Genomic DNA, 9,900 nt, shown 5'->3' with positions numbered 1-9,900 from the left:
GTAACTGAAGGTGGATATCCTGTGTATATGAGACGAGATGATGGAAGGTTTGTTCCGTCTAAAAATTACAATATAAATAATCGTTGGGTTGTTCCTTACAACCCTCTCTTATAGATACAAAGCCCATATTAATGTGGAGATCTGCCCAACAGTCTGTTGTCGTTAAATATCTTTATGAGTATGTCTACAAGGGACATGATTGAGCCACTGTTGTTCTTCAAGATTTTGAAGGAGCTATTGATGAGATCAAGAGTTATCTCAATGCACGTTATGATTTTGCATCTGAGGCTATGTGGAAAATATTTGGCTTTGACATGCATAGCGAAAGGCCAGCTATTCAATGATTGCAAGACCTTCCATTGCAAAATATGGTTACATTTCAAGATGGTGATGATGTATCAGACTTGCTAGATAATGAGAAAAATAGAAAAAGTACCTTGACAGAATAGTTTTTTGCAAATAAAAAATATCCAGAAAGCAAATAGCCTCACATATACTGACTTTCCAAGTGATTGGGTATGGAATAAAAGTCGAAAGGCATGGTCTCCACGACAACATGGTGTTTCTATTGGAAGAATGTATAATATTGTCCCAACTGCTGGTGAGGTTTATTACCTGTGAATGCTACTCAAAATTTGCAAGAGATGTAAATATTTTGAAGACTTGCCGATGTATGATGGTCACATTTATGATACATATAAGGAGGCATGTATAGCTAGAGGATTATTGCAAGATGATGAAGAATGGTCACTTTGCCTCCAAGAGGTATCTTTTTTTAAAAATGGAATGCAATTGAGACAACTCTTTGTAATCATATTAAACTTTTGTGAGCCACTTCATCTGGCTGCTCTTTGGGACAGATTTTGTACCGAATTTTGTGAGGACTATGTTTATGCCCTAAGGATGTGTATTTCAGATGTAAGTGTACGATTTGATGTGGAAAAAAATCCAGCTTTGCTTCATATAGAATGCTTTTTGCAATAACATGGCAAGAGGCTTTGTGATTATATGTTGCCCCTGTAATATACTCAACAATGGTATCCTTAAGTGAAACCGGTGCTGTGGTTGAAGAAACAATGTTTAATGTTGATGAGCAGCGTAATATAGCAGATCATATGGAGATTTCTTTAAATGAGGATCATCGAGATGCTTACCACCAAGTGCTGCAAGCTATTGACACACATTCAGAGAAGGTATTTTTCTTAGCTGGTCTTGATGGCTTAGGAAAAAATTACCTCTATAATGCACTTCTTTCACGAGTGCGAGGAAGTTGCAGAGTTGCTCTTGCATGTGCATCATCCGGTATTGCAGCTTTGTTTTTGAGTAATGGAAGAACTCCTCATTCTAGATTTAAGATACCTTTGGAGCTTCACTCTGAAGCAACTTGCAATATAAAGGTAAATAGTCAACTTGCAGAACTTCTAAGGAATGCAGCTTTACTTATATGGGATGAAGCTCCCATGACACATCGCTACGCATTTGAAGCAATGAAAAAAACTTTAAGAGATATTATGTAGTGGGATACTTTGTTTGGTGGAAAAGTCATTTTGTTTGGAGGCGACTTTCAACAAATACTACCAATTGTATCAAAAGGTAGTCGTACAGACATTGTAAATGCTTCATTGTGTCATTCTCACATATAGAAATGTACAAAGATATTGAGACTTACTAGAAATATACGTATACTTAATTGTGCTTCAAATTTGCTTCAACAAAGTTTTTCGCGTTGGGTGCTTGATATTGGCAATGGGGATATGGATGATGGAGGAGACTTAGATAGAGTCAAAATACCTTCACACATGATGCTTCTAGGAAATAGTTTGGAAGATCTTCTATGCTTTATATATGGAGATTTGTGTCATGTATAAGATCATGCAAGTTTTTTCAAAGATCGAGCAATACTTGCTTCTCGGAATAAAGAGGTGGATTTAATCAATGACTATGCATTGCAAAGAATGCATGGATTTTGCAAAGAGTATCTGAGTGCAGCTGCAATTTGTATGTCAGATGAAACACACATTTATACACAATTGAATATCTGAATAGCCTTACTCTTGGTGGTGGTTTTCTACCTCATGCTTTAGTCTTGAAAGAAAATGCTCCTATCATGTTGCTGCAAAATTTGGATCCAAGACGTGGATTATGTAATGGAACCTGATTGATATGCAAGCAATTTCATCATAAGGTAATTGAGGTAGAGATAGTTACAAGATCAAATATTGAAGAAAGAGTTTTTATTCCAAGGATTGATTTTATTATTGGAAACCATCAGGGGCTTCCATTTCAAATGAAGCATTGTCAGTTTCCAATCAGGCTTTGGGATGACTATCAACGAAGCACAAGGGTGGACACTGGGAATTCTCGGTCTGTATCTTGTTAGAGATCTTCTCTCACGGGAAATTGTATGTTGCAATGTCACGTGTGCGAAGGGCACCTGCCATGAGGATTGTTGTCAATATTGAAAACGCTCAAGAGGAGTGTTACTACACTCCAAACATTGTATTCAAGGAAGTATTACAACTAGTGAACTCATAGCAATAAGTTCAATTGACATTGTGGCTCTCACTTTAAGTCAGACACACTTGATATTAAATTTTATTAATATCTCTTAGATCAAAGTATTGGCCACACATGGATCCTCGACGCAGTCAATGTATAAGACACTCTTCTCAAGAAAATAATAGATCAATACTTTGTTGAAGAACCACCGCAATGGAGGGAAAGAGTTATTGCTATGTTTTTGGTGATCTTATTTGATACAACTCATATTATATTGTAAGAGTTTTTATGTGGTATTTTGTAGTTTTAAGCTTTTCTTGCTCTACATAATTCATGGATGCCTTTGCAAAGATCACTACCATCGAGGATTTATCATCGTAGGTGTTTATGAAATGCTATACTTAGATAGAGATATGTCTATGGAAGTTCTTGGATACTGCCATGTTGCCTTTTCTTTGGACCATGAGCATCGTCCAATTCAAGTTAATATTTGGTTTGTGAGCGATGAAAGGCCAATCAATGCAAAACAGCTGGGGGTTGCTGGAGGCCGCATACACCATATCTATTGAGGATATTCACTCAAGTTGAAACACCCCCCCATATCTTGCAAAATGTATACAACATAGGTCATTGGACTTATAGAATCCCTAATGTGGTCTCTTGAAGGCTACACTTTGAATAACTCTTTTGTATTGTCACTACTACATTCAATATATTCAACGCATTTTTGTGAAGTTGTGAAATTTCAAAGTCTTTGAATTGCTTTCATTCCTCTCTCTCTCTCTCTCAATAATTTAAATCCTTCTTTTCAACAAAAGAAAGAAGAACACGATTCTCTACGGTATGACGTCAAAGTCTTCTTTACTCTATTTTATCTCTCTTCCTCTTAAACTTATAAATCTCCATTGTTAGAGCATATAAAGAATGACACTATACATCATGGTTTTGTACACCCTCAATGATATACCTTCTTAATTAGAGGTATGAAAAATCTTATCTTTGAAACTTACTTTTACCATGGCTGAGAAATTTATGGTCTTTATTTTGTGTATTTACACGTGTGACTTTTTTTTTCTAAATCTTCCATTGTGGAGGGTTCCTGCACATGCTGAGGATATTGTTCATATTATCGAGGATTTTGAGATCCTTCAATACGTATAGCTTGAACTTGAATCCATATGATGCTAAATAAGTTGTTACTTTTTATGCCTGAATGGATGGTTGTTATCTTCATTGCAAGCTTCAATATTATTGCAGACATTCTGTCTTGGCATTATACCCGCATTATATGAAGCACAATATTTTAGAAGTGTTGTAGTTTATTATCACATAGAGTTTGATAGAGATGATATGCGAGTCACTGTACGAGAGTTAGATATGCAACGGCCTCTTAATTGCAACTTTCCATACGGTCCCCATGGAGTGATTGAATGGATGTTTATAATCTATTATTTGGGTGACTCACCTCGGCACCTCGATCGCAGTGTTCGACGTGTTGGACCTTGGATCTTGAGAGTTTCAAGTAGAGTGTGTCGTAGGTTCAACTTCTCTAGATGATCGAACACTCTGATCCATTGTCTATACATTCTAAGAACCATATTTTTTTACTTACATTGCAACTATTTGGTATCCCTATTGGTTTATTGAAGTGGGTTTTTATCTACTATATAGGTTTTGGAGAGAGAGAGAGAGAGAGAGAGAGAGAGAGAGAGAGAGAGAGAGAGAGAGAGAGCTTTGCTGACTGCTAATGTAGGTTAACATGGGTCATGATGTATTGACTATTCTCCCAATACATATAAAGATGTTTGTTTATTTGAAAGTTAAGGATGAGTACATTTGTCAAGGAAATGGTACATGGTGCTGGTGGCATCATTGGGTGTATTCATAGGGAGATGGGTGGTATGGAAATTGTGGACGCTTAAACATTTCACTATGCAAAGTGTCACAAATATTGAGCGACCTAAAATTGATGAGAGTCCTACAAGAACTACATATGGTTGATATTTATTATGTCAATGTTTGTTGTTGTGATATTCAGTTGCAAAAGATATATCATAATCATAAATCTTATATTTTACATGAAGGGTTTGAAGTTTTGAAATTAATTGTAAAGTTTATCAAAGGGATTTATTGGCATGATCCTCAGCCGTCCAACTATAGAGTAGAATATGAGTCGTAAACAAAAAACATTGAGGTTGTTGTAAAGACTCTGACCTAATGGATCTCTTGACACTTTTGGCAATGCAGCTCTATTTTGGCATGAATTTGGGTAATTGAAGTGTTCGTATTGCGCTTATACTTTTTTAAAGTGCTTAAATGCACGTTTAACAAGTGGCCATGTTGATCATCTCTCTCTCTCTCTCTCTCTCTCTCTCTCTCTCCCCCCCCCCCCCCCCCCCATAATTTTAAGCTTTGAGGACTAATGTTTCCCTCTTTTCTTGCAGCCAAATAAATTGCCCACGAAATTGTGAATATTTTTTCAAGTGTAAAAAATCTTACTGTTGATGCTTTTGAAGAAAGTTTGTTACTTGCTGAATGGGAATGGCAATGGACATGGGAAGTGATCGAGAAAAACTACACTATATGAGGGTCATATGTAGATGAAGAGTTGGACACGATTTACATCAGGTTGCTTGATCTCTATTTTTTTCCCAATCTTAGGCTCATATTCTTAAAGCAAGAGCTTGGGTTGATTTGTCATTACAAGATTTACTTGAGCTGGATTAAAAAAATAGATTTAAGAGAAGTGTGTAGAGCTCCATCTCAATATCTTGATCCTGTTGAAATAGCACGATTAAGAGTGTTATGCATATATATTCTTGAGCCTTTTTGGCAATAATGTAAACAAAATCTTTTTTTGTTTGAAATATGTCTCTTTAGTGATGTGCTTTTATGTAATCTCTCTCTCTCTCTCTCTCTCTCTCTCTGCGTGTGTGTGTGTGCGCGCGCAAAAGGGGGAAGGAGAAGAGAACGATGCAAAAAGGTTAAATATAGCAGGAGTAGTCTCAAGGGGCCAAAGACAGAGTGAGACAAAAACTTGCAATTGAACAATAGATAAATAAGTATCTGTAGGTTATTGGTGATAGTGTCGATCATGTGTGTGTGTGTGTGTGTGATGGAGAGATGCATAAAGATACGCGCGTGCGCGCACACACACACACACACACACACACATACACAGTGAGGTAATAAGAACGAGCGAGAACCGGTGATAGACGAGCGAGAATCGTCGATAGACGGGTTGCGCGAGTTAGTTCTCACTAAAGGTAAATATATTTGCACGTACAAGATACAAATTTTGTATCGCTTTGCCACTGCCCCTCTCCTGAGTCACTTTCCAAAGGGAAATGGGTGTTCAAATACCATTGCAACCAAACGTTTAGCACTACCTCCCCCCATCTTTTCCCAGGCCTTTATAAAGCGTGGGCTTTCCTGAGCGAGAGAGATCAGGGGTAGCACCGTAAACAGCATGGACGCAGTGTCGAAGCAGAAGAAGAAGATAACGGGGATCAGCAGCGCGTTGCGTCTGCGTCTGCGCTTGCCTGATGATCTTGCCCTCTGCATCCTCGCCAGGCTTCCCTTGGCGAAGGTTGCCGCTTTTCGCAGCATCTGCCGTGCTTGGCGCTGTGCCTTGCAACCTTCTTTCATGGCGCTGAGAGCCTCGCTTGGTGTCTCCCAACTGTTTCTGCTTCTCCAAATGCGGTGGCCTGGCGATACTCTGCGGCTTGCTCTCCTGGACCCTTTCATGGGTGCTCACCTCTCCATCCCTCCTCCTCCCTTCTTTCGCGCTAATGATTTCTTCGTTGTTAGCCATGACAGTAACATCCTGTTATTCCATGGATTTGGATCTCAGCCTGGGACCATTGCACGCTTCAACCTGGCCACCAATCGATGGCATCGATATTGTTGCCGATTTTCACCTCTTCCTCAAAGCCGGCGTATACTCGTACGTGAGAATGCAGTTGTGTTGGATGGATGCTTGTATCTTAAATGCGATGAAAGATGTGTATACAGGTTAAACTTTGGCGAAGCTTTGCAACGGGCTTCTGATTCGGGGATCTACAGCATTGACGAGATTGACGCTGATGACAATGCAAACTCAACTATCTTACAATGGGAGTTACTGCCGCCTCCACACAGAGATTGTAAACAGGCTGCTTTTATTGAATGGAATCGAAAAATATTTCTTGTGGGAGGAACCTCTGATGATGGCAAACACTATTTCTCAGGGGAGTTTTGGGATCCAAGTATTCCATCAGGAGGGTGGACATTGGTACCTGAGCTTTGGCCATCTGAGTTGTTTAGCTGGAATGAAGATTTCTCAAGACAAAGTCTTGTCATTGTACAAGGACACCTGTGTGCTTTTTCCCTCCCTATGGGTCACATTGTGTACTATGAGGAGGCCAGCAAAGAGTGGATTCCATGTATTCCTATGCAGAGAGAGCATTCCCTAATGCATCCTTTTATTTTTTGCCCAAGTGAGCAGGCCCTTTGGGTGAGACCATATATGCCTAAGTGCAAATCATCGGAAGGACAACTTGTTGTATCGAGTACCAAGTTGCAAAAGAATGTGCTTGGCATAAAGACCTTAAAGGTAATATCAGGTAAGCCAATAAATGTGGATAGCACTTCCGAATCAAATTTGTTCGACTTCCAAAAGTCCTTTAAAACTATGCCTACATCAGATTCGGACTTGAAATTCCATATCCTTCACTATTTGACAGGGGTTTTAATCTGATTGTGCTTTAATTTTTCATGTATTGTTGGCTGTTTTGGTGTTAATTGTACTTATGGCAACATGAAGGACATCTTCTTTATGTTACAAAATAGTATAGATGTGTGTAAACACAAATGGGTGTTCATCAATCTAGGGTTAAATCTTTTTCTCGCTATATGCGCATTTCTTTCCTTGGAGACGATGTTGGAGTCGATTAAAATGAAGAGAAAAGATAGAAATGCCTGAAATAATAGGGGAGAGGTTTTTCCTATCAATAAGAATAGAGTGTAGTACACTACACACATATGGACCAATTAAGGTCAAAGACCAAAGACATCAAGGTAAGCCAAAGTGAGATTTTGCGTCCTAGAGATTGAGTAGAAGGGTGTAGAGACACATTAATTGTAGTCTCTTTGCAAAGTATGCCTCTATGAATCTTATGTCTTTGCATGTGGGCACTGGCAATGAGTCTTCTATACCAAGTTTTCCCACCTGGACATTGATTGAATCATAAGCACATTGATTAGAAAATAGGCTAAAGGGAGCACATGCCTACATGTGGCAATACAAGAAAAGCAATGTAAGACCAAAATTAGTCAAAAAGTTTGCAAAAGCCAACCAAAGCAACAACTCAAAACATTGATTGAATCATAAGCACATTGATTAGAAAATAGGCTAAAGGGAGCACATGCCTACATGTGGCAATACAAGAAAAGCAATGTAAGACCAAAATTAGTCAAAAAGTTTGCAAAAGCCAACCAAAGCAACAACTCAAAACAGGACTTCACATAATTACTCAAATTGGATTCTATTGTTTACATCCCCCTCCCCCAATGCGGTGGGTGCGCATGTGGAGAGAGAGAGAGAGAGAGAGAGAGAGAGAGAGAGAGGTTTGAAGTGGATTTTTTCATGGAGGAGCACTCACGCATAAAGAGAGGTCGTATGTCCGTTGGAAATCATGTTGTCCCATTGATGGTGCATTGTTTTTCTAATTATTAGTGCTATGAACAGAAAGCAAAAAAGAGCAACTACTGAAATGCATTCATTGTTCATGGAGATGTTGCCCAATGTACCTTTGACTAGATGGGTCATCGTGGTGTTCGTTCATGAAAGAAACTGAAAACATTGTTGGAGATTATGACAGAAAACAAGAAGACAAAGCAAAGTTTTCATCCACCAATCCACCACTCACAGTCCCCTTTGGATTCAAGTGCAGATCAAGGCTCGCTCTAGTGACTAAGTTATAGGGTAAAGGAGCCAGTTGTGAGATGCGCGCCTTTAAAAAGTCATACACCCCCCTATCTAGAGACAAAAATTTGTAATATACTTGGAATCTTGCTCATGTGTCAACTTGTGATTTGCTAAAAACCATTCAACTGCTTGTCCTTGGGTGTCTCTAACCCCTAAAATGTCTGAAATATCAAATTTTCTCAAATTGACTCTCCAAATTTAATTGAAAAAATTTCAATCTTGGTACTACCTACTTTGATGCAATTTTTAAATTTGTCATAAAAACTAATATCTAATACTATCAAATGATTTCTCATGTTAAACTGATCATTTAATATGGGGAAGTACTGGGGGAGTAAAAGCTAGAATATTGGTAAGGCTGCCAAACCGATCTCTGTCAGGGATCCAAAGGAGGGAAAATAGGGATCCAAAGGGGGACAGCTTGCAAAAGAGCAATGTGCTTCAATGGGGCTTAAAAGACCTAAGGTTCAGCTCCATGAAGATTTCCATAGGCTAAGGTTCCAAAAATTAAATCTTTTATCCAATGGCCAAAGCAAGGGGAAATTGGATGGTCATGGAAAGACTAAAAAGTCTTCCCACATCCCTAGGAAGGAGGGGAAGCCCATATTGTAGGGGATGAGAGAGAAACACAGACAAACACACACACTCCCAAGTTCCCCCTTTACACAAAGGGAATACTAGACACATGTCAAGCTCCTAGGCCAGTTGACTCCAACCTCCCCTCAAATCCTATTGGATGGCCATAGAGGTGGACCAATGAGAATTAGGCTAGAGTAAATTTAACCTAATACCAATAGAAATTAAGCTCCCTAGAAGACTATTGGACAGTGTTCCAAGGGGTTCAATCAGCATCCAACAGCCCAATGGCTTTCCTAATTCCTATTGGCCAGAAGACAAGAGGACCAATGAGAGTTTAGATGAATTATATAAATACCTAAAGCTCTCACAAAAGGAGAAAGGGGGACACTGGCCAACGGCTATCAAATATGCTTCTAATTTGTGATTGGCAAAGCTTTACACGAGCCAATGGGAGGCCAATATGAGCATTTAGTAAGAGGGGTCGACCAAGATGAGAGAAAGGGCTGCATTTTACTCTAACACAATGCTACACACACACACACACACACACACACAACTCATATGTGCAAGAAGAACTCCATCTCCTTCTCCAAGTATTGAGAAATAGAGGCCTACACCAACAACTCTTGGCTATGGAATGCAAATCCAACCAAGAGCCAAGATTCAATGCCATGCTCTTCTCCTCTACTGTGCTAATTAGTAAGCTAAGCTATGCAATTAAAGTGATTATGTGAGGAGAATACTTCTTTCTTGAAAGATACCACTTCTTCCTCTCAATCTATCCTCATTCGCTGCTAGCTCTCACCATTTTTGAAGGTGTGTGAGGTCTTGGGACTGAGGCTAGGGACACTAGG

The 9,900-nt window shown here is 39.1% G+C and overlaps 1 protein-coding gene across 1 annotated transcript; it reads left to right on the top strand.

The window, feature by feature from the left end:
* Window positions 1-1,034: 1,034 nt before the first annotated feature.
* On the top strand, window positions 1,035-1,517 carry LOC147455616 (uncharacterized). Its single transcript, XM_086513732.1, has one exon. The coding sequence runs from the start codon at window positions 1,035-1,037 to the stop codon at window positions 1,515-1,517; it is 483 nt and encodes a 160-aa protein (XP_086369858.1).
* The last annotated feature ends 8,383 nt before the right edge of the window (window positions 1,518-9,900 follow it).

Source organism: Adiantum capillus-veneris, chromosome 6 (assembly GCF_014529385.1).
Source record: "Adiantum capillus-veneris isolate H3 chromosome 6, ASM1452938v2, whole genome shotgun sequence".
Lineage (NCBI taxonomy): Eukaryota > Viridiplantae > Streptophyta > Polypodiopsida > Polypodiales > Pteridaceae > Adiantum > Adiantum capillus-veneris.
Note: the sequence above shows the minus strand (reverse complement) of the source record. Positions and strands in the feature narration are given on the sequence as shown.

Bases quoted from the DNA above. Each gene is read 5' to 3' on its own strand.
- LOC147455616 (XM_086513732.1), top strand. From the start codon at position 1,035: ATGGTATCCTTAAGTGAAACCGGTGCTGTGGTTGAAGAAACAATGTTT.